We start from the raw sequence: 27,135 nt of genomic DNA on the forward strand, positions 1-27,135 counted from the left end.
TTCGTCCACGGGAGTTTATTTACATGGGTAAAACAGCTTGCATATAGCGATCCATCGAAATAGCTAATACAGTTTTTTGTTTCATTTCAAAAACACAAGCAGTTTAACAATACATAATTAATTAATCATCCAATTAATTAATAACATTCAACTCTACACTATACTTCCGTAATAGCAATAATTATTTATATATATAACGTATGCTGAGAATTGCCAATAATCTACATATAAATTATCTCTCTACAGATTACATCTCGGCACGTTATTAACAATTCTCAGGTACGGACAACATTCTGTTATCTTCAAATAATCAATAATGATAATAATAGTAATAATAAAAATGATTATTATTATAATAATAATAATAATAAAGAGAAAAAACATAAATAACAATAATAACAATAATATTTATATTAATAATAATGATAATAATAATAATAAAAATTAATCACCATTGATATTAAATATAATACAGCTTATTATACACAATTGAGACTATTTATATTTGCACATAACTCACATCTCAATTTTATTATAAATAAAGTATTTAAAATAACAAAATAAATCAATTTATTCATACACTAAGTGTCAATTTTTTAAATTAAACATTTTTTTCTCTGGTAATTTTTTTTTAGTCGCAGTTGAAAATTTTTAGGACATTTTTATAATAATTATATTTTATCACACAAAAATTAGTTTTGCAATTGATTAAATTATAAATCATCGTCAGATGAGCTTCTTAAAAGAATCATTAAATTGATTATCCCGTTAGAAATTAAGTAAGTCAAACTTAACTCTCTTGTAGCGAGACGATTCGGCGATCGTGCGCCATCTGTCGGAGGTTTCAAGTACTAACTTTTGTAAAAAAATTATATAAAAGCAGATATGATCATATTTGGTATGGTACAGGCATATCAAGTCATACTAAGCTATATCAAGCCATATATATCATGATTTATGGCCTGATATGGCTAATTTTCCTCTAAGGAGATATACAACATATCAAAGATGTATAAAAAATTATATATGTACTTATTAAATTATATTATGCCATATCAGAAAATTTTTTTTGTTGGCTGATATGGCAAATTTTTATATCAGTCCATATTAAAAATTACATATGGGCAGAGATTAGTTTTTATATATCCTTACACGACTTTATAGATCAACTTTCTAATTAGCAAATTGTCTAACTCTATTTTAGAGAATTTTCCATTTGTACGAAAAAACAATTAGTTCAAAATTTATTATCACTTTAAAAAATAATTTAATATCTAATAGAGTTATAATATTTTGGTTTGGATCATTCAAATAATTTATAATTAGGCTATTGCTACATCAAAATGTTAAAAAATCATTCTAAAAAATAAGGAGTTAGATCAATTGCTAATTAGACCGTCGATATTAATATATGATCTAATGCGGTCTATTTTTGTATCAGGACATATGTGAACACATTAAATTTTCTAACATATTTGGCCATATATTAAGGATATACACTGAGAAAAAAAGTACTACTCTTGAGAGAAATTTTCTTGTCACAAGAATATATATTCTTGATAATTTTCAATTTTTGATGATATGTCATTTATTATTTTTGTTTATAGAGCGCCTGAGGAAGCAATAAACTATTGAAAAACGTTGCGATAAACAAGAAGTATTAATTTATTTACCCGCTCCAATAATTATCCTCTGATGAGTCGTAATAGTAAAAATTTTCAATAATATATTTTCTTGTCTCAAGAATTGATCGAATTATTTTTTGTTTAATTCAAGTGAACCTATTCGTTTGTTAATCTATCAAAATTAATACCAAAATTTTATTATCATGATAGATGTTGATATTCTTTTGTCAAAAAACAAAAAATTTAGTTTATACGATTCTTGAGCCAAGAAATTTTTTTCTGGACAAAAATTTTTTTTTTCTCAGTGTATATGGCCACATTAGAAAATTATTTCACGGATTGATGAAAAATAACAAAAATTATTTTGTTGACCAATTAAATTTTTTTAAAAATGAATAAATCTTTTAAATGTATCCCAAAATTTTCAACTGCGAGCTTTTTTAATATAACATTTAATTACAAAACAAGTAAACCAATGACAATGACAATGAAGATGAAAATGATGTGATGATTTACAAGATAGTCGATGACTACGAGGGTGATAAATCCTGTGCTTCGCGGTAAAGACTATCGGTGGGTGAAGGCGTAGCTCTCCTGGAAGCTGAGGGAGAAGGTGCTGAAGGGACGGAAGGTTTTCGTCCGGCGATGCCACTCGGATATGGGGAAAATCTGTGATGAGCTAGCGCGAGAGCCGAGGGGTAGATCGGCCGCGGGGCCGCGGGACCTGGGGGAGGACTTTGCTGGGAACTGGAGGCCGCGAGTTGCTGCTGTTGGTGGTGGTGGGCCGCTGCGAAAAGCGTTGGTCCCAGAGATGAGGCCCACCAGAGGTGACCTAACTGTTGCTGCTGTTGTTGTTGCTGGTGTTGCTGCTGCTGGTGGCTAGATCCCGCGACTGTCGAGGCACTTGGGTACACCAGAGCTGGACTTACCAGCTGGGCGTAAGGACCCACCGCCGCGGCTGCAGCAGCTCTCAGGAGAATCTGCGATCTCGCTGCCCAGAGAGCTTTTTCCTCCAGGCTCAAGTTGTTCGCGCCGCTTTGAAGCTGCTCCATCTCGAAGGGAAATCGGTGGGGAAATCTCATCGACTGTTGCTCCGCTAACATTGACTCCATCGTTTCCCTGAAAGGGAAACTGCTCGATTATGCTTTTGGTTTTCAAATTTTTTGTTAGAAAAACCACAGGATTTTTTTTTTTCAAATTTAATTTTTTTTTTAAATAATAAAATACAAAAAATTGAAAAAAAAATTCTTTTGTCAAAAAAATTCAGGAGAGAATCTGGTTCAGAAATTTATAAAAATTAAAATTTTTTTTTCATATTTTCAAATTTGAATTCAATTATTTTTGTTCAAATTTGATTTTTTTTAAATAATAAAATGCAAAAAATTGAAAAAAAAATTCAGGAGAAAATCTGGTTCAGAAATTTTTAAAAATCAAAATTTTCTTTTATATTTTCAAATTTGGATTCAATTTTCAAGACAGTTAACATAATATTTCAAGTGAACTTTCTACTGAACTAATTTAGATAAAATTTTGTGTAAATCTCTTTTGTACATTCTTTTATCGTCCAAACTAGATTTTTAAAAAGAATTTTTAATATTTTTTAAAAATTCGACATAGAAAAAAACATCTTTCTCTTCAAAACTCCGTCATTTTGCGAATAAAAAATTTTTTTTTCTTAATTCGGATGATAACTTCAACTTTCCTGATTAAAAATTTATATTTCTTTTTATTTCAAATAACTAGAAAAGTCAGAACGGTATCAACAAAAGCGCGCTATTTTTTTTAAGTCTCTCTACAATATCAATTGATAAAAAAACATTAATTTATAGTAAAATATACAAGGAAAAAAAAACTCGAAAAATTACATTATAAATAGTAATAAGTGTCTCGTCGTATTAAAAACTATAAAAATTACAGTTCAAAATAACATTTTTCTAAATTTAAACTTTGAATGTTAATTTTCAGAGCTTTCAATGTAAATATTACACTCTACAATGTAATTCTTATAAAATCTGTAATAATTACAATTTTTGTTTTTTTTTTTTTTTTTTTTTTTTTTTAGCGAAATGTATTTATAATGCATTTAATTTTGTTTACAGGCTACAAAAGGCGCCACCTACTAACGATCTATTTAACTATTATGACAGCTTTTAAATTATTAAAATTTTATGCAAGAGTGTAATATATATCGCAAATAAATTAAATAAAATTGACATATCTTTAATAAATTTAACAAAAATTGTTATTTATAATTCAATGGAGCGTTTGATTGTGTAACTAAGTGAAAGGAGGTTTAAGCTATGAGTGAGGTTGAGCTAACGAGCAGATCGTGTGTGTCTACACACGAGTACTGAGACAGTTTTATATATTCATTTTTTTTTATGTTATTTAATGATATAATCGTTTGTTATTTTATTTTGATATTGTGTAAAATATTATAATTAACAAGGAGAGACTAGTTTTGAATTAATTCGGAAAATTCAAATAAAAATAAAAATAAAATAGAAGTAATTCTGTCAATAATGAGACTAAGACTCACCTCTCGAAATCCGTGAGACGTGAAGAGTCCCGGAAGCCCTTTGCGAACGGATTACTGTCTATCTTCAGTTTCGTTATCTGAAAGCAGTAAAAAGATTGATTGACATTACCAACTGGCTTGCACACTCGAGAAAAAATACTACCAGCAAAATAAAGCAGCCTTAAAATAGGGAGGGTAAAATAGAAATAAAATCGTCGCGTTTTATTGCCCGTGCAATTCTCTCAAGTCTCTATACGCTACATACATATACATTGACACAGCACATAAAAAGATGAAGCTGATTTCTCGTCCTTGCAGGGTCCTCGTTATCGTCGGGTAGCTTGTCGAATGGGAATTCGTCCCGGAATTGTATTGTAGATCTGCGTCGCGACTAAATCAACGATCCGTATCGCTCAAAACTATGATCCAACGCCTCATAGAAATTTTCTATACACCCACACTAACGATAATAAATATAAAAATAATAAAATTGGCGATAAGAAAAATTTTTTTTGTAGAAATAAAAACAATTGATCATTTATTTTTTGCAATAAATATAATTTTAGGTACAATATAAAATTTAAAAAATCAAAAAAATTTTTTTATAATTTTATTAAAACAAAAAAAAATTATTAGATTAATTTTATAATAATTAATTAATAATTTACTGTAAAAAATTAATTTTTTTGGATGGAAAATCAAGTTAAAATTCAGAAAAAAATTATTTTAATAAACTCGAAAAAATTTTTTTAAAAATTAAGTTGCATTAGAAATTTTTTAAAGGAGCCTTTCTTCGTTTTCTCACATAAAAATCCAATGAATCCAAAGCAATACATTGAAACACGTTCACATTAATACCCATCCCTAAAATCGATCGGAAGTCAACGGCTCGTAAAATTAGAGGCAGGGTACACAACACCCGACAAAACAAAATCACAAAGTGGAAATTAGGATACCAAGATCTCCTTGTCCTGATAGACTGACACATACATATATACAACGTAATAGGGTGAATTGAGATTGCTCGATCGTTTCAATTATTACCAAGTGCAACAAATCTCTTTAGCCCTGTCATAGATATATCGTAATCACGATTACACTCTAGTTAAAACCCCTTTATATCTTTTTTATACACCGCTCTATATCTATATCTACATTTTTATTGGCCTTTTATCTCCTCTATTTATATCAGGCCTCTGGTAGTGTCGGAGATATAGATAGATAGATCTATACTTCAATCTAAAAGCGGAAAAGTTTAAGTATGGCTTAATTACCATAATCAGTCTCACGAGTTTTTTCTTCAAGAAATTATTTTTCTTTTCAAGAATTTTAAATCTTTGATTCAAAGTAAAGTTTCTTAATGAGAAAAACCAAAAAAAACTATTCTAAAATTTATTTAGTAGCCTTCACTGTATCCAATAAAATTTATAAAAAATTTGTTTGTTAAAGCGAGAAGATTCAACGATCACACGCCATCTGTTGGAGATTTTTAATACTAAATTTGGCCAAAAAATTATATTTGAACATATAATGACCATATAAGGCCTAATATGGTCATGTGAAATTTTATTAAGACGTATTAAATCAGATATGGTCATATATAACCTTATATTTCAATATATAACCTTATATATGGCTAATTTTAATATTAGGCCATATGTACCCATATTAAATTTTCTAATATGGCTATATGTAGTAAAATAAGAAAATTTTTTGATGAAAATAATAAAATTTTTTATTGAATTATTAAAATTTCTAAATGTCAAACATTTTTTTATTTTCCCAATTGGATTATCTAAAGAATTTCTTGAATCACTTAAAATTACACTAAAAAAAAATTAAATCGATGTAAGAGGGAAATTTTCGAACAAAAAAAATCTTTTAAGAGCCTTTATGATCTATATATATATATATATATATATATATATATATATATATATATATATATATATATATATATATATATAGAAAAATTCTTGAATCTAAAAATTTCCCTCTTAAGGAGGTTTAATAATCAATTTAAGGAATTATTTTTTATTTGAAACATAAAACCTCAGAATTAATTATCTAGAAGCGAGATAATTAACTATCATGCGCCAGCTGTTGAAAATTTTCAGTACTAATTTTTTAAATAAATTTATAATAGTATCAAATAATATAATCAATAAAATTCCATAATAAATGTAGGGTATTCTGGTCTAGAAGCCTAAATTTTAGACATTTTTCAAACTAAGATAAAAAAAAAATGAAAAACATTTTTGGTATTTATTTTTTCTAAGATAAAAAAAAAATTGTAAAAAAAAAATTCAAAAATCAAGTTAATTTTATTTTTCATTATAAATATCTCAAAACAAGAGTAAAATTTTAATGCGAAAATTTTCTCAAACCAAGTAACATTTTTCAGTGCGCGTTATTTCCGAATACGTATATTATGATAGTAATGCCTTGGTGTCAGTATTGGTGTTGCGGTGTCGAGTTATACGACGTCGAACACTCACGAGAAATAAATATATACCATTGCAATCCATACATATGAGCTTCGAAAGACTAAAACATAAAGCCGTATAGGTGTGTGCGAATAACCAGCTCTTAAAGACTTGGCAAACTTACCCTAAGTCTCTAGTGCGCGACAAGGGACCCCACGGTGTTGCTTGTTACCCCACAGCCCACCCAACACGCACGGCGGATGTACAGGTGGCCTTGAGTCACTAAACCGGCCGCCAGAGGCTACACTATGCCATACCATTAATACTTTTCGTATTGGCTCCATGTGTTAGTTTATACTACACATAATCATTCTGATGATAATGCGTGGGTGAGACACGTGTTAATTCGTAGACACTGACAGCAGACATTACCAGATTGAATTGTCTAAAGATTGCTGCTCAGGAAAATTTTCGTTTGCTCTGCTGTCTATTTTCATTGATGCTAAAAGATCATCATTTGTGATTATCATTATTTTGTATTTTTAGAGTTGGATTATCCAGATACGGAGACGTGTATGACTAATTGTGTGATCTTGAGATGTAATGTGTTCCATTGGTATATATTATATATGTGTGTATATACTGAACGAGCACCGCGTCGGGTTTCATTAATCATTTGCTCTGATGTAATCATCCAGAAGTGTCAAGATGGATAAATAAAATCCGACGGCGGAATACGGTGGCATGTCTCTTTTGACAGCTACTCTTCCATAAGATATCATTGTAGACGAGGGATTTTCGGCCCTAAGTAGTCTGTAATTTTTAAGTGGAACTTTGAGTACTTTTAGGGGAATATTCTTCAACTTTTTCAGCAGAATTTTAATTCGGTTTCTTCGAATTTTAATTAAGATTATTTTTGTTGAATATAAGAGAAAATTATGATTGAAATTCTGTTTTGGACACTTATAAAAAAATCAATTTGATGCAAGAGGAAAAATTTTGAAAATTATTCTAAAAAGTTCTTAAATTAAAAAAACTTTTGTTAGTTGAGGTAAATTTAAATTAATTCAAGAATTTTTATGTTCAATTCAATATAATCGAATTTTTCGATAGTTTTTTTTTTCTTGAATCAAGATTTTTTTAACAGCGTAATTGGATTTGCGGAAATTAGTTCTTGAGTTGCCGCTAGGTGGCTCATTTTTCTCGCTTGAAGAATTTTTTCCCGGAGAATATAAAAGATTCATCAGAAAAAAAAAATAAATGTTGATTTTTATGAAGTTTTCAAATGACAGCTATCGAAAAATGAGAAATTTTGTTTATGTTATTAAATTAATAAAAAATTGGTGTATATTAATTGCGTAATAAAGCTTTTAATAAAAAAAAATTTGTAAAAAAAAAAATTAAAATTTGTAAGTTAAGTTTTTAATGCTTAAATATTAAGTAAAAAATAAAAATTAAGTAAAAGATAAAAAATATTAAGTAAAAAATTTTTATTCCAATATACTGATTTAAGAGTCTTATTTAGTACCAGAATTGCCGCTAGGTGGCTTTTCTTCTCACATAAAATAATGTCAGGCTCGAGAATATAATATAAAAAAAAATTAGAAAATCACTAAAGATTTTTAACTAGATTATTTCATTTGCTTTTTATATTATTTATTATTGTGATCTTATTTAATAAATAATACCTGATTAATTTAAAATTTTGCAAGTTTTAAAGCAAGGTAAAAAAACTAGACTATTGTGATAATATAACAACTGTTATTTAAAATATTTAAATGTAAATTAAATTAATAAAAATTTGAATAATAAAAAATCAATGACTAGGTTGTAAATCTTGAAACAAATATTTTATCGTTGGTGTTAAAATCCAACTGATGAAATCCAACATATACATTAGTATCCCCAATGTAACTTAAGAAGAAAAAAAAGAGACATAATAAGTAAAAATTAGTAACAGCTTCTTGTAAAAACATTAATAAAAATCCCTTTTGACAAAATTTTCCGATCATCCTAAAATTTGTTATTTCAACAAAGTACTACTAATACGGGTGTTTAGAGTGTTAGCGTCGGGTCCTTAATTTCCTTCCTCTTGGCGGTCTGACGGTGTTAGAAATGTGTCGGAAGGAAAATGTGGTAAATGAGGAAGAGAAATGCATTTTATGGGTGGTCCAATTACCCTCTGGTTTCGCGGCTTCACAAAACCTCTATCACTCTCTCTCTCTCTCTCTCCCTCTCATTTTGGCAGTATGAAGAGACTAGGAATATAAACTAAGCACGTGCAGCCTTTTACCCTCAACGTTGTTGCCGTACGTCTGGATCTGGGTAATAAGACTCTTTCCTTCAAAGACGCGGGTAAAACACACAAAACTAACTCAGTCTAGTGTAGTATACTTATACTTATATTGCCTTTGCCATTGCCGGAGGTTTTAGTTACGATTCCGCTGACATCATTAGCCAAACATCTGGCCCACTTGCCTACGACTTGTAGCCACGCTTTATAACTTTTAAATATAATATATGTACCCATATCTTATACGTAAATAATAATCATAATAATTCATAGTTATTATAGTCAAGATTAATTAAATTTAAATTTGTAATATTAATTTTTTAATGTTAAAGGGTTTCGGACCCTTTAATTTAATGTTATTTTTATTGAAAATTTATTCAAATTGTTTTAACAATAATTTTTGTCATTTTTTTGAATTAATAATTTTAATTTACTTGAAAGTAGCAAAACTTTGTTAAAAAATATAAAAATCCGTCATTATGTTTCTTTTTTTTTTTAATTATTCAACACATTAATGTAAATTAATTTATAATCTCAATTACTTTTTTTATTTTTTATAAGAGTAATTTATTTTATTTTGACTTTCAATAATTTTTTTTTCGAAATTTGAACAAATGTCTGTCTTAAAATTTAAACAGTAAATTTTTTTTAAGCAAAAATTTATAGCAAAAAATAATTTTTTAGCTCTTAAATTTTATTTTCAAATTGTTTTTGTACTTTTCATTGAATTTGTACTATAATTTTTATTATAAATTTAAAAAAATAAAAAAATGGCAGAAATTGTTGCTAAAACATTTTAATGTAGATTAATTTATAATCTTAATTATTTCTTTTATTTTTTATACGAGTAATTTATTTTATTTTGACTTTCAATAATTTTTTCTTCAAAATTTGAACAAATGTCTGTCTTAAAATTTAAACAGTAAATTTTTTTAAGCAAAAAAAAAATTTTTAGCTCTTAAATTTTATTTTCAAATTATTTTTGTATTTTTCATTGAATTTGTTCTATAATTTTTATTATAAATACAAAAAATAGCAGAAATTGATGCTAAAAAATTGTAATTTTAATTTTTAATTCCAAAAAAATGTCAAATTAAACGATTAGGAAGGTTCCAATAATAAAAAAAAAATTTTTTTTAAATAAAAATAATAATAATAATAACTTATTTCCATATGGAACCTTAGAAAAATGATTAATGATTCACATGACACCTCGCTGACGACGACATTTGATCAAGAATAATAAATTATGAAGAAACAGATCATTTCGGGCATTTACGATCGAACAGCTAACCGTGAGTTAATGTCTTAACATTTGAAGCGCACATTTTTCAACTTAGACCGCCAACAGTTTCAAAAGTCAGTCTCAAGTTAGAGTTAGTCTTTACTTATTCGTACTTTTAAACTAAATGGTTTTGCCTTTGATGATTGCAAGATGTGAGGCCATAGATTTATGGTAAAAAAAAAAAAAAAGTAACGTGCTAAATGTTGAAGCTAGGATAAAATTTAGTTCTGAAGTGGATTTACACACCCTTTTAACCGTGTACAAAGTCACGGAAAGAATTACGCGCTTTTTATGGTTACGTTGACATTGCTAAATACAACTCTTTCTTTGGAGACTGTGATCACATCACACATTTATTTAATTAGCACTATTATCATAAAATCCTTAAAAAAAACTTATTGAATTTTTATTTTTAAAAAATAGTTAGTTAAAAAAAAAATTTTTGAAAGTTTTATTAAAGAAAAAAAATGATTTTTGATTTTTGAGAAACATAAAAAAAAATTTTAATTTAGTTCCCAGCCAAAATCCATAAAAACTAATGAAAGCAAACGTAAAACCAGGAATGTTTCCTGTCAAATAATAATGTAAATTAAGTTGTGTCATTTAATTGAAATTAAATGCAAGGGATATGCCTCGTAAACTTGTTCACCATTATATATATTTCTAACAATAATGATAATACAGCACCACTACACCAACAGAGAATAAAGAGAATTGCACTACTGAGGTTTCTAATAATAGATTTAATAGAGACACGCTCATTGAGGGAGTAAGTTTGCAACGGCCACCGGCATAAGTCGTTTTATTTCTCAGTTTTCAACCACGGTGGCCACAGTAACACAAACGGGGAGTGGACACATATACATTTTATTCTGTCTACATTTAAACCAGATCCTTAAAGATGTCATATTACATAGTTTTATTCCTTTTTACTCTTGCTCTGTTACTTTTGAATTATTCAAGTGGCCGCTAATGTACCAAGTACCGAGTAGCAATGATACTACATTTTATTAACCACCACAGTAGCACTTGTTTAATTTTTTAAAGCCCTTGAATCGCTCGTTATTTACATATCGCACGTCATATACATTTATTAAGTTTATACCTGTTTAATTTCTCTTTAAGAATTATTGTGGAAATTTTCAAATCTCGTAATAGATTTTTTAATATGGCTATATATGTCTTCACTTGATCATATATTTGCTGCCCTTTTTCAAAATACAGTTACTGACATTTTTTAGATTTTTAAAAATTTTTCTTATAAGAAAAAAGTAACCTCCACATTTATATAAAAATCAATTTATAAAGAAAATATGTATGAAAAAAAAATACTTTCGAGATAAAAACCCTCAGACTGTTAGCTTAAAGTAGCAAAAGTAAAATAGCAAGCGGAGTTCTTAAAATGGTCTACCTTTACAAGCATGGAATGTGAGTGTTATTCATATATGTTTGTAAATTAAAATAAAATTAATTAAAATGAATTTAACAAAAAAATTAATTTAAAAAAAGTTTCTTAAACGAAATAAAATTTGTTTTGAGCCGTAAGATGGACGGCGGAGTTCTAAAATGATCAAAGTCGCTTTTACAGAATTGTTATAATACTTAAAAAATTGTTAAAAAATTTTTTCAAGTACTGTGTTTTTGAAATTGAAAGCCGATATGTCTTAAAATATATCCATATATGGTCTGATATGGAAATTAGCCTTATAAGATAATGTATAGGCACTTCAGAACTAATATGATCATACATTGCCATAAATAATTTTTGTTATTTCCTGATAAGTCTTTATATGGTTTGATATACCTATAAATTGGTCGTATCAGAACATACATGGGCATATATGGCTTGATATGGCTTAATATTAATATATCAGGCCCTAAATGATCATATACATCCACATAGAATTTTCCGATTAAGGTTAGTTTTAAAAATCGCCAACAGGTGGCGCATGGTTGCTGATCTATCTCGCTAGAAGAGATTTAATTTCGAGGTGTTTAAGTTCTACAATAGAAATAAATGCTTTGACTCTTTAGTGAATATTATCTGACGTTGATTTTTTAGTTTAATCAATTACTAAACCAATTTTTTTAGTAAAACATATTGATTAACGTACATATTTCTAAAAAAGAATAGAAAAAGATAATAAATTATCTTAGTCTAGTATGGCCATATAATAAATTTTTTAAGGAAATTTTTCTTTCTTGTACAGATCATCCCAAAAGATTTTGGCGATAGGTGTTAGACTTAATGTGTTATGTTAAGAGTTATGAGTAATGTATCAGTTAATACGGTATAGGGTAGCCGTCTTGTGTGGCTCAAAAACCAAAAGTGCCTCCTGTCTCATTTTAACTTGATTATTTATGTTTTCTTTCGTGGACCGCCGACGCCTGCAGCCACTAAAACCATCGGCTCCTCCTTTAAGCCCCCTTTTCACGTGCAGGAACACGCACCGGTGACGTACGACAAGTTATGTATTGCTACGTGCGGTTTGCTAATGCGCCCCACATTTTTATTTGTATCGTAATCGCCGCTACATCATTTTTTAAGCAGAACCGGGTACTGGGTGACAGCTTTCTATTGACGATTGATATGGAAATATAAACTATAATATAATATAAGTATTTAGTATTTACTCTTTTATGGGTGATAAATCGTTATCGCACGCGATGGAAAGAGTTAGAGTTTTAACGAGAGTTAGTTTTTGTGATGCTGGAGTTGAAAGTTGCGGATTAGCAGCAGACGTTTTGGTTCTTTTGAATTTCAATAGAATGGTTATAGTCAAAAGGGGTTTTAAAGTTTCTTTTTATGCAATTTTTAAATTTTTATTCTTTGATATTATGTTTATACATTTATCAAAATTAAAAACGTGCGATAAGACACTTCTTATTCTGCGTGAACAATAAAAAAATATAAAAAACACAAATAAAAAATGAGTTAAAAATAGAAGCTAATAATTAATTTGGTTTTGAAACTAAAGAGTAGATCTTGCTGATTGTTAAAACTACCATCGGTTAATAGACAAATAGTCCTAAGCAGACATCTTAAGATATAATATACCTAATATATCTACAGTGCATAGTACTATAGTGCATACAGTGTATTCAAGATGACAAAGAGGCGCTACAGGTGATTAATTTAGCACCCAAGGCGATCCGCCAAAAAGTATCAATTTAATAGCTCGACTAAGGAGATATTGGCTGCCAGCCAGTTTATCTCTAATTGTCCGGTGTTTTGGAAAGAAATTTATTTAAATTAATAAATTTATAAATTATGCATTGTTAATTTAATTTCATGAGATTGAGATTAATTTCAGTACTGAAAAATCAATTTGTTATCTACACTGATAGAAGGATTTATTTATAGTTAAAAATATTTGGTAATATTTAACAAATCATTTATTAAAAGCCATTTTTTAGTCCTTAACAAATATTTCTTAGTATTTAAAAAGGTTTATTAATATTTAATAAATGAATATCAGATTTATTAAATACAATCAAATTATTTTAAATACTAAGAAATATTTAGTTAATACTAAAAAGTGACCTCTAATAAATGATTTGTTAACTATTTACAAATATTATTTAATACAAATAAATCCTTCTATCAGTGTACATAATTATAATTTTGAGTTGCTTTTTTATTTTTCTTTGCAATTATAACTTTAGATAAAATTAAAGTTAAACAATTAATCTATTCAAGATGAAGTAAATTGAATAGAAGTGTAGTTAGATAAAATGGTTAGATATTTATATGATTGGATTCAATAGAGAAGTCTTGATCTTAGGATTCATATCTTTTCCTTTAAATATCTCACCGCAAAATTAGAATTTTTGAATTAAATTATTTTATATTTATTTAAATCAATATTAAAATTAAAAAAAAGTTGGTTTAAGATAGTCAATGTTCGTATTCTATTTTATTTAAGATCTATTCAATAAATATATCTTATCGGATCAAAACTAAAAATAGGAAAAATATTTTAGAATTGAAAGTAAAAAAATATTGATTTTTTAAATGATCTTTGTTCAAAATTTTTATTATTAAATTTCTTTTATATGATCAATTATTTTTATTTTTTCGAAATTTCGTCAAAAATAAAATAATTTCAAAGAATTAATTTTAATTAATATTTTTATTTGAAATTTGCAAGTTCAAAAGAAAAATTTATAGGATAAGCTTTCAAGAAAATTTTCCCAGAAAAATTACATAAAAAAAATTTATTCCAAAAATAATAAAATTTTTTTTGTCGCTTAAAATTGCAATATTTCTTGAAAAAAAAAATTTTGAAAGCAAAAATTAAGATTTTGCACATAAAGCCTTTACTTTTGATCAGTTACAAAAATACGTAACTTTTATAAAATTTATAATAAAAGAAGAATAAATATGAGCTGAGTAGTATTGTAAATTTAAAATATGATCCATACCAGAACAAGAAAGAAGGAGAGCAGTTAAGTTATGAATTATGACGTGGCGCGAGTAGAGCAAGAAAGAAGGATTATTGTCGGTCGCAAAAGGTCGTTATGAGATTCAGTAAATGTGCGTGTGGTGAACAAGAGGAAGGAAGCAAAAAGTAACTGCAACCAACAGAACCTTTCTCTTATTTTTTGTTCAACTCTTGTTCTTATTTTTTGGACCGGGTTTCTTGTCTCCTTCTTATAGCATATATATAGTATAGCCGTATGAACATTTAAAAAAGTCCAAAAAATATCCTGTTAAACGACTGGCCACTTGATCGTTTCGGCGAGTGAACAGACACAAGAAATGCCGACGTGCGAATTGCTGCCGGCGATCATGTCAAAATTCTTCAGGATTATTCCATCAATCTATTTTCGCTGGATATAAAAATGTTCTAAGGATATATAATACATGGATATATGACGGGGAATTTACTAATTTGTATATATTTATGGGTTGTTGTTGAAGATACACAATAAATTATTTTTTTTGGGTAAACGTCATTGTCATTTAAAAAAAAAAAAAAAAAAAAGGAATACATAGCTGGATAGTACATATTAGAAGTTTTAGACGCGGATGTGTCGACTGTGACAGACAGCAGTTATTTGGGTTGACAAACAACGCTTGCATGTGTTTCAAAATGTCATTTGTCGGTTTTTACTCTTTTTGTTTTTCAATCGATATTTTAGCGGTTTTTTTTTATAATTATTATGATTTTTTTTGTAATAAATCTAAAAATAAAATGAATTGATATTTAGAGCTAAAAAATAATTTTTAAAAAATTAAAATTAATAAAATTTTTACTTTTTGACACTTTTTTTAATAAAAAAAAAATTTTTTAACATTTCAAAGGCTTCAAAACTAATTAAAAAATTAAAATTTTTACTTTTTGACACATTTTTTTAACAAAAAAAAAAATTTTTTAACATATTAAAGGCTTCAAAACTAATTAAAAAATTAAAATCAATAAAATTTGTAATTTTTGACACATTTTTTAATAAAAAAAAAAATTTTTTAACATATTAAAGGTCTCGAAATTAATTAAAAAATGTATTTTCTCAAATATTTTTGGTTATTATTATAAAATTGCCGTGAAATAGAAAAATTAAAAAAGTATATTTTTAAATATTAATTTTATGTTAATGAAATAACAAAACAAATTTGAATAATTACCTAAAAAAATTTAATTTTCATAAATTTTTTATCTAAAAAAGTCGGAATAATATTAAAAAAAATTGAAAACATAAATAGGAAAATAAAATTTCATGAATATGGATTTGGACGATAGTTATAAATAAATCAAAATAAGATTAACAGACTGTTCGAGAATGAGAATGAGAAGACGATAATGACAGTAAGGAGTAGTGAACAGACGTGAAAAGTGAGGAAGAAAGTGGTGCGAGAACGAAGTGCGACCAAGAGCAAGAAACCCTGGGTAATTGCTGGGGCATCTCTTCGCACCTCATCATCATCATCAACAGCTAGGGCTGTTGTCGTCGTATAAACGTCACGAAACACGTCGTGAGAGGAAGTAAGACCACCCGTGCTAGCCCATAAGTATTTGAAAATATATTTTCACCTAGTTTTTTTATCGTGATGAATGAAAAGCTCACCATTTATTATTTTTCAATTTTTTTTTTTAATCTATTTATAGGTTTTGAGGACAGTGGCTCAATGAAAGGAGAAGAAGGCAAAGAAAGAGTTGGAAAAATTTTGAAAAATAATCGTTGACCCAGCATGTGTGCCGGACATATATACACACAACATTCTTTGAATATTTTTTAGTAAATATGACATACGTCGCCGAGAATGCAACATTAGTCGTGATGTGCATCAGACCACCCAAGATGCTACCATTCTAAACGACCATAATGAAATATGGTAATTTGGAGCCCTGCTGTCTAAAGAAGCATTTTTCAAAAAAACATATATATGTGTTTTCAATATTTTATAAAACAAGAAAATACTTTGACGTTTTGAGTGATAATGACCAGAGTGATAAAAAAAGGTTTACCTTGTTTTTTAATTTCGCAACAAAAATATAATTATAATAAATAACAAACCGTAAAAGATAAATCGCATGCATTTAAAGATTATCGCAAAAAATCAATTTAAACGTCTTGGACTCGGAAGAGGAATTAAAAATGACTGTACATATGTATGAGGTATATGTGTGTGGAAAAGAAATATATATTAAATGAAGGATCAAAAATATATTTAATAAAAATTCAAGCAGGAGCATATAACTCTTTCGTCAACGTCTTGCCTGGAGTGACCGAGGCGAATTAATTCTCTCGTTTCATCTTGTGTGAAGGCTATAGGTGCTGTGTACGGTTCGGAGAACGCTCAAGTAAGTGGAGAAGTTTCTGTTTAAGGTACTAAGGAGTTTATATTCATTTTGGGGATTAATGAGGCTAGTTTTATGTGAATTTAAAAAATATATATGAAATTTTAGCAAAAATTTTTAATAAATAAACGATTTTTAAGGAGATGATGTTGCTTATGGACAGTTTTTGGAAGAAGTAAATTAAAAAATTTAAAATTATGGTGTTAAAATAGAGAAAAACGTCGTGAATGGTAATTGATGATTTTTTAGGTCTGGGCCCATAACCTGTTTGCGAAAAAATTTTATTTGGCCATATCGACGTTCTAATTAGCAAATTGTCTTACTCCATTTTAGAGAATCTTCCATTTATATGAAAAAACAATTGATTTAAAAATTTAATATCACTTTAAAAAACCATTTAATACCATTAATATCTAATAAAGGTATAATATTTTGGTCTGGATCATTCAAATAATTCATAATTGGACTATTGCTGTATCAAAATGTTAAAAAATCACCCTCTAAAAAATAAGGAGTTAGACCAATTGCTAATTAGACCGTCGATATGAGAGAAAGAAATAATTTTTCATAATAATAATGTTAACTGACATTTTTGATTTTTTTATATCGCTAAATTTATTAAATTATAACTAAAAAATATTTTTAAAAAATTGCACTTATAGTTTTTGAAGTTTTTAACAAAATGAAAGAATTTTTTTTTGTAATAATTTTTTCATAAAAATTTTTAGATGTCAGCTAACTTAATTTTCAATAATCTTTCAATTTTTTAGAGAAATTTTAACGCAACTAACATGTTTTTTTAAACAAAAAACCTGTTTAAAATTGAATAAATCAAAAATCGATCTCTAATAAGCTTTTTAGAAGGATCAAAAAATAATATTTGCTTTAAAACTTAACTTCTTAAAATTAACTCTCTAGTTACGAGATGATTTGGCGACTATGCGCCATCTGTCGGAAATTTTAAAAACTAAATTTTTTCAAAAAATTATTTACAGGCATATATGATCATTTAAGGCCTGGGTTAGGCTTGTTAAGACATATCAATCTAGATATGCCCATATATGGTCCATTATGGCCAATTTTTATACCAAGCCATATATAAGTATAATAAATTGTAAGATTTAGTCATTTATGGACATATCAGGCCATATTAGGAAATTTTGATGATTTATGAGTAAAAATGTTTAATAAATATTTTTTGTTTGAGTTTTTAATAAGAAAAACTCATAAAATAACTTTTGATATGAAACATTTAAAGACGAAAGTCGTTAATTTGTCGGTGATTATAATACTTAAAAAATAAGAGTTAAAACCGGAATAAATAATATAAAAATCATAATGATAATAATATGAACGGTAGCAAAGAGACATGTGAAATAATAATAAAAATAAAAATAAATAGCGTGTAAATAAAAATGAGACTTACGAGCTGATTCTGATAGGCGGTGACGGCGGTGAAAATGGCCTCCGGGAATACGAAGGTCTTGTGTGGCTCGCGTTCAAGATCCTCTATTGGGTCCTTGGCACCTGAGTCCGGTCGCTTCACCAGGTGGATTCGCGGCTGGTACTTGTGCATTGAATTTAATACCAGCTGTTTTATATAAAATCAAATCAAAAATCATAAATTAATATTTACATTTAATATTCAATCTTGTTTATTAATTTTGTAGAAAAATAAATTTTTTTTTTTTTTTAGTTAGCATAATAAAAAGGAATATCGATCTAATATTTAGCCAGACAGTCTGCAGACTGTCAAAATGAATTAAAGTGAATTAATAATGTCAACGATCGCGAAATTAGCTATTGTACGGAGATTGGAAATACACGAAAATTAAATGTCGTCTGCTCGTTAAATCATCCGATATAAATCGTCCGACTAGGATTAATAAATTGTTGAAGCTCGACTTAAATATTTACGAGCTTATTCTTGGAGCAGTACCTCCTGTTCATAAATATATATCCTGAAATTTACAATACCCCATTATTTATCCACCCGGTTAAACAATTTCCAATAATAAATCTTATCACTAAATCATAAAATTTTTTTCATTTTCCATTTCATTTTCGAATGTTGTTAAGCTACACTTTTTAAATATTATGACAGTTTACCCGATAAAATATCTTGAAATAATAAACCCAACTAGAATGGAAAATAACCAACCGAAGTCAAAATATTTATTGTTCGGCAATTTTTTAAATGACGCCCATTGTGTGCTTGAGAACAAAGAGAATAATCATTCATCAGATGTTAAGTATTTTTTGGTAATGTTAACAATTTTATAAACATTTTCTTTTAAAACAAACGCTTGTTTCTCTTCAACTTGTCATTTTACAAATATATATGAAGAATACAATGTTTAAACATATAATTTCCTTCTTGTAAACACTCTAGCCGCCAGAATATTTGAAATATCAAGCCCATTTTTTTTAATTAGCTTCAAAATGACTTTAAGCGAAGAAATATTAAATAGGGCTGCGTAATTCAATGCCAATTATTTTTAATTAACAAAAAACTTTTTACTCTTTTCTGATTCTGTACTTTTGTGTAAATAAAGGTCAGTTTTCAAGGCGACATTAATTAGAGTTATACTTTTTGCGCATGCGCTACACTTCTATCATCTGAACAGAAAACAGCGCGAAAATTTTAAATAAGAAATTATTTCTGAAGTGGAAAAAAACTTACATGCCCATGTCGGTCCATTTCATTGTTAGTAAGCTTAACTTTTTCAAAAGAAACAATCTGCTTCCTCAATTGTTCTCCCGTGAAGGGTGAGTCGGGATGAACATAGAGCCTCGCTGGCGCTGGAGGATCTGCTTTTCCAGCCACCAGCCACGAGCTCCTGTGGTAGGCGTATCTATACCTTTTTTTATCAACTGGTACAATGTCCATCAACACAGCATACCGACCGTCAGGTCTTAGTCCGTTGAAAGACACTCGACAGGTCGGAAACATCCTCCTGTAACAGAACAAATCACAGCTCCGTTATAGTACAATCATAATAATTCATTTAATTCTGTGTTCCCGTCATGTCTCAAATATTATTTCATGAGATTTAGAAAGAAAAGGAAAATTTTTTACAGGCATACTTTTATTTTAAAAAAGACTAGCAACCTTGCAGTCACTATGTGACTTATAAAGAATAAATAAATAAAATTTTGCTTTATTAAATAATTAATTTTGTTAAATTGGACTGTATTTTTTTAACTATTGACGCTTTTAAATATATAAGCTCATCCCGATAATATACTTCTCAAGAGCTTTCATTTGAGTACCCACATGCATTTTGATATATTTTTCATATATACATATATATAATATATTTATATATATATAAATATATGAAAAATTGATGTGGGTACTTAAATGAAAGGTCTTGATGAGTGTAACATCGGTATGAGCTTATATCTTTAAAAATGTCAATAATTGACAAGATATCTGTTAAATTGCTCTGTACTTTCTTAAGAATTGAAGTTTTTAAAGACATTAGCTCATCCCGATGATACACTCATCAAGAGTTTTCATTTGAGTACCCACATGCATTTTGATATATTTTTCATATATACATTTATATATAATATATAAATATATGAAAAATTGATGTGGGAACTCAAATGAAAGGTCTTGAGGAGTGTAACATCGGTATGAGCTTATATCTTTAAAAATGCCAATAGTTCACGAGAACAAGGTCATTTCTTCATTATGTATCTAGAGATAGAGCATTTTCGACTGCAATCTAAATACTTATCATTATAAATTAACTATTGGTGAGAATTATATGAAACCTTGAAAAGGCACAAATCCAGGTCAAGACTTTTCTTACGATACCAAATTTAACCATAAAAATCCATTTTATCATATAAATACACTGGCCACAAAATTTTGCTTATTCTCTTAATAATATGAATTTATTAATAATATTATTTTTTAAATCTGATCTATATTTTTTACGATTAAAAATTACATAAACTAATAATAATAATAAATTTTTTTAGTTTAAATCAAAAAAATCCTACCGTCCAGTAAATGAATAATTATTCCAGGACATTGAAACATAAGCGCTGATTAAATCTCATTGCAAGCTACTGGTTACCTGGTTAACTTGTTAGGAAGACTCAAAGACCCAAACACTCAAAGTTTAAAGTATATTGTATACATACAAGGGAGTGTGGTACACATGTGCCTTAATCAATTGGCTGACATTAACCACACCTACATCAGAACCCAGGACAAACATATTATTTCGTACAAAAAGATAGTTTTTTGTTTGAGAATGATCACAATCACACTTCTCGCCACTGCTTGCCCACTTACGACTTACAACTGGTGGCTAGTTGTATGTGAATAAACATATATGTACAATGTAGATGTAGACCTACACAGCTTGTGTATATGGATGTACACAATTTAAAACGTAAATGTTTCGCCTCCAAGGAATGAAAATAACATTAATACCGTGTCTGGTCTCCTGCTGTTTGACCACTAAAACGTATATACGGTGGACAACCCGCCGATCTTATCTTTTCTTCGTCTTTGTTCCTCTTCTCTGTCCTTCTTACAATATTCCTTATACCCAATCGTTATACATAAATGTATGCATTCATCCAGTGAATGCATGCTCCGCACTCTACATATTGTGACTAATGCTTTTTATTTGTCAAAATCTTCTTTGTTAATTAATTTAACGCGACAACAGCGACAAACAGATATATAGGGAGATTTATTTGCAATTAAGATTAATAAGTGAAGTGCTACTTCAACTTTTGGTGCATGATTTTGCAGAGTTGGTTTTATGTAGCATGTAGTTGATGTAATTGATTGAAATTTAATGTTTGATGGTACATTAATCAGCTAATCCATATGATAATTTGCGACAAAAGTTCAATAAGTTCGATTTGAAATTGAAGTAGACTAGATCTAAATGGATCATAAGCAAAAACCATTAACATAAAATGATGGTCGATTTTAAGATAGTACTCCCGTCACCACGAGAGTCTAATCCCAAAACCTAACCTTATTTAATTAACATAGTAGATTTCCCTATACTAAATCGCGTTGCACGGAAAAAAGAAAACTCGAAAAATTACAGTATATAATGCAACGTGGCGCTTCGTGATGAAAAATGGAAAAATTACAGTTTCAGATTGTAATTATTACAGATTTTATAAGAATTATATTTTAGAATGTAATATTTACATTAAAAGCTCTGAAAATTAAATTAAAAAATTGAATTTAGAAAAATGTTATTTCAAACTGTAATTTTTCTAGTTTTGATTACGACGGGACCGATTTTACATTTTATACTGTAATTATTCCTGTTTTCTTTTTTCCGTGTGGAGAAAGAGAGACAAAGATAAAATTTGAATGTTTTTTATTAACAAATATTCTTATCGACGTTCTAATCAGCAAATTGTCTAACTCCATTTTAGAGAATCTTCTATTTGTACGAAAAAAACAATTAGTTCAAAATTTATTATCACTTTAAAAAAGCATTTAATATTATTAATATCTAATAGAGATATAATATTCAGATTTGAATCATTCAAATAATTTATAATTGGATACTGATTGTTATTAAATATATTTTAGATGTTATTTTTTCTCATTGTCTTCACTTTTATAAGAATCTGAACGTCCAGTTTTGTGAAATAAAATAAAGTCTGTGATTTTCCATAAGGATCAGCGTAAATATTAATATCTTTTTTTCAGTTCTCTGTAGGCCTCCAAAAATTTAAGTCGTTAATTAAGATATTATTATGTACCTATATGCCAAGTTTCATCAAATTCAGAACGTCGATCCTAAAACCGGTACTACCTTAAACTCACATTTGATGCTTTTATTAATTTGTTGATTTATCACAATATGCAACAAAATTTAACGAAGTATCAATTAGTCCAACTCTTAATTGAATTAAACTAGATCTAAATGAATTGAAATCAAAAATCATTAAGTTAAAATAATGCACAAAATGCTACTTGATTCAAAACTAACATTTAAAGTCTTAATTTATTAATTTATTCAAAAATTGGCACTATTTTGAAGCTCAGTCTCTTTTCTCATCATTTTCTTTCCATCAAGTTTGTCGATTCTATATTACATATTATTAGGGCCAGGGCTTTCGCAGTTGTTTAAATGAGCATTCATATGTTTAACCTCAAATTTGAATAAAGAAAAAACGCCAACTTCCTGGCCCTACATATTATTATTTAAAATTTAAGCTAATTCGACCAATTTCAAACTAGCAGTACATTAAAAAAATGTTCCAATTCGAATGAATAAAGGAAGTGAAGGAGCGTATTCTTGAGAGTGGATGGCAAATGAAGGCATAAGTTGACGGGTGAAAAGGAACTGCGACGTAGATCTAATTACTGACGCCCGAGTAAGTGTTCAGCCGGGTGAAGTAACTTCTTCTTCTTCTTCTTCTTTCTTTTACTTTACGTCTTTCACTGCTCCTTGTTCTTGGGTTTCTTATTCGTGGGTACTTTGTCCATTAAGCTGGTGGTGTAGTCAATGCAAACTTGGAGAAAAGTTGAGGGTGCAGCGGCCAATTAGGCAACCGTCACCCGCGTCGACTTCCACTAGCTATTCTTCAACGACTTCACTTACTAACCCTTGAACTCATTACTGCATAAAATTTTAGAATCACTTTTTGTTTCAGTATTTACTTTAACCGATTCATAAAAATTCAAATTGAATTGACGATAAGCTAAAAATAGCGAAAGCTAGAACCAGTGATTGAATTTGCTGAGGAGGTTGAACCAGCGAGTAGTCCAGCAAACAGTTAGCTCTTTATCTCGCCCCCTGTGGATACAAGTCTCTGGTGTAGTTTCTGGTCGCTCAGCTGGATAGTGTAAAGGGAGAGAGAAATTCACGGATCAAGGCTGTTAATGAGAAAGAGTCGCCGCTTGTTGACGTTGACATTCCCTGAGTAGAGACATTGATGAAGTAGGTACTATACCAAATGTACTGGTGCTTACGATTAGCGAACTCGGGGAGCAATTTACCCCTGGGACCAAAGGGTTGATATAACTTAATCGATCTGCCGGGTGGTAGTGTCGTTTTATTGCTTTTTCTTCTTTTGTTTTGCTTCCATCCTCGTGTTAAGGAGTAATATCCAGATAAAATTAAATCAAACCAAACACACACATTTATTTATACCAGGATTTAGTCATTGGCGTTTTAATCTAGTGATAGGGTTGTTAGAAAAATAACAAGATTGATTGATTACCTTCCGGTTTTTGTGATTATCATTTCGGTGCCCAATTCGTTGAACTTGTCCCAGAGTTCTTTTGTCTCCAGGTGGCAGACGACGTGCCTTAATTCCTCGCAATTCGAATGCTCCTGAAGGAGAGGATTTGAAGGGGATGGCGCTTTTCCACTGGTGCTTCCGGCATCATCAGCTTCTATTTCGTCGTCTATGTCCACTGAGTCTTGAGATGCTGGTGGTATCCTGCTTACTCCTGATCCACTTGCTTCTCTTTCTGTAAAGCAAAAATCTTCAAGTTAAATATACAGTTTCATGATTTTTGATCCCCCGACAAAATACCCCCGACAATTAATCCTAAATAGCCGGAGTTTTTGAATAAAACGACAAACCATAAAAAATTAAAAAAGAAATAGTTAATTTATTTAAACAATTTTATCTTTTGTGTCAACATATAAAATGAGAACACTTACAACACTAGAAATAATATTAATTATATAATATCATTTAATGACTAATACAATACTTATTACAAAATAAACCATAATTTGGATAAGAAAAAGTCGATGGATAAATAATCAAAGGTAATTAATACAAATTATAGCAAAAAAAATTTTTTTGAAAAATTTCATTCAAATTTTTAATCAAGGAGGAATAATCATGGTTTTTGTGTGTGTTTACTCAGTAATAGGCCAACACAAACGCGGGTAATAATATTGCGCCCTTTTAACATGGTTTTTGTGTGTGTTTACTCGACATTAGACCAACACGTACACAGTAAAAAAATTTTCGTCATTGCGTAAAGTGTAAAAATGTTTGTGTAGGATTTAACATTTAAGTATGTTGATTTAACACAATAGAGTGTTGATTCAACACAAATTGTGTAAAAAAAGTCATCAACACAAATTTTTGTGTTAAATTTGACGAAAAATTTTTTACTGTGTACGCTTGTTACCGCGTTGTGCCCTTCGCTATGTATTTTGTATTATTATGTAATAATGTAAAGTTGCCATTTGGCCTGTACCTTGGCATTAATAAATAAATCTTAAATCTTAAATCTTTTATCATTGTGTTCTTTAATAATTTTTTTTTTTAATTGAATTTTCGAAAACTATAACGAATTTGAAGGATAACTTGTCGGGGTTTTTTTGTCATAGGAATATTTTGCCGGGGACATTTTGTCCGGGGATATTTTGTCGAAGATATTTTGTTGAGGGTATTTTGTCGGGGGATCAAGACGCCTGATACCAAATATACTAAATAAAATCATTAAAAAATTATTATTTATTTATTCTTTTTGCTTTAAATAAATAAATAAATTAAATTAGCTCCTTAATATTTAAAAGCTTCCCTCTTTTTTCGTTAAAATTTTACGAGCGATAATTCGAACGCGACCATGCGCGACTCAGCCGCGATAATGAACCCAGGAAAAAAATTTTGTCGGCAAGTAAAAAACATTTTGAGATCTGGAGCTTAACTGATGTAAGAATAAGAGCACAAAATAATTAAAAAAATTGAGTGTGGTCTCTACATATCCACCCACATGTCGTCGAGCCACTGCAATTCGACCCCGATTTTTATTGCCAACTTTTAGTTTTTTTCCTGTTATTGCAGTGCAATTTTTTTTTTTTTTTTTTTTTTATACTAACATGACATCTTTTTTCATTCATACCTTCACTCCGCCATACTAACCCTCTCTGTCTTTCTTTCTTTCCTTCTCCGTTTATCAGAAATAGTACAAGTACATAATACGTAAATATATAACATACGACATCGTGTGTGTCACATGCGGCTTGTAAACACACACCCAGATTTCATTCATGCCTCAGTTACATATCAACGGCTCACTCCTAATTAGTGTCTTCCATACATATAAATGTATAATACAGTAAAAGTACCTGAATATAATCTTCTTGAATTGTTGGACAGTAACTCTTCGCACAAGCACCAGAAGAAAATATACAATATTATATATATATATATATATATATATATATATATATATATATATATATATATATATATATATATCCATATATATATATATATATATATATATCCATATAAAATAAAAAAATAATAAAGTTAAAAAAAGTTTGAAGGAAATATACGAGCAAATGCGAATCGAATTGAAGGCTACCGTTCGAAAATAAAAGTTTAAAAAGAAATAAGAAGAAGAAAGAGCAGGATCTAGAAGACTTAACTCTTCTGAAGATAAAGAGAAGCTGAGATCGAGATTCTTTTTCACTCCTTGGCACTTGGTGCGGTTTTTTTTTTTTTTTTTTTTTTTTCTTGAACAGAACGCAATTAGGCTCGGCGGGACTAATTGCTCGGTAGACTTGAGGATGAAAAATATCAGGAAGAGGAAATAATGCAGAGATATCGGGAGAAATAGTCTGAGCTAAAGATGTAATAACACCTACGCCTGATGGTTAGGCTACAGTACTTATTACTTATAACTATAACTAATAAAAAGGTGAAGCAAGGTAATAGGTAATAGCTTGGTTGAGTTTCAAGCGGTTGAAGTTCTTGGGTCTTTTGCGGTGTTTAAAAGATAAAAACGTTTAATTATTAATTTACGCTGTGGCTTTGGTTTACGACAATTGTTGTTTTACTCTTATTTTCATTAGCTAAAAGTCGTCGTACCAAGACGAGTAAACGAGCTTAATTGGTAAATTTATTCTAAGTACTTTTCTGATTGACGGATTGTGTTTTTATTATCTACCATTAGAAGTTTTAATTGTCGTCTAATAGATTATTTTTATGGCAGATCATTTTTTAATGAAGATTTTTATAATCAATTATCAGATGAGATATTAAAACAGAGGATAGAATAAATATATTTGAAAGGTTGTTGGAGGAATATATCAAAAATATGTACTAAAGATGTGAATTTGTCGTAAATTTTATATTATAAATATTGTAATTATGTGTAAAATTTTTTTTAATTATTTTATAGAAGAATAGCGATGAGTAAATGAA

The 27,135-nt window shown here is 28.8% G+C and overlaps 1 protein-coding gene across 2 annotated transcripts in view; it reads right to left on the reverse strand.

Annotated features, from left to right (window-relative positions):
• Positions 1-2,030: 2,030 nt before the first annotated feature.
• LOC123272784 (T-box transcription factor TBX20-like) overlaps positions 2,031-27,135 on the reverse strand; it is a 32,163-nt gene continuing 7,058 nt past the window's right edge. Inside the window, exons 2-6 of one of the 2 annotated variants that reach the window (XM_044739778.1) lie at positions 24,178-24,430; positions 19,634-19,907; positions 18,377-18,541; positions 4,165-4,241; positions 2,031-2,744 (exon numbers count right to left, since the gene is read on the reverse strand). In XM_044739778.1, coding sequence (XP_044595713.1) covers positions 2,156-2,744; positions 4,165-4,241; positions 18,377-18,541; positions 19,634-19,907; positions 24,178-24,430 — 1,358 coding nt within the window. In that variant the 3' untranslated portion in view covers positions 2,031-2,155. Of the gene's footprint in view, positions 2,757-4,164; positions 4,242-18,376; positions 18,542-19,633; positions 19,908-24,177; positions 24,431-27,135 lie in introns of both variants that reach the window. The other variant, XM_044739777.1, reaches the window with a different exon arrangement.

The sequence above is a fragment of the Cotesia glomerata genome, linkage group LG10, assembly GCF_020080835.1.
Source record: "Cotesia glomerata isolate CgM1 linkage group LG10, MPM_Cglom_v2.3, whole genome shotgun sequence".
NCBI classification, from domain to species: Eukaryota; Metazoa; Arthropoda; class Insecta; order Hymenoptera; family Braconidae; genus Cotesia; species Cotesia glomerata.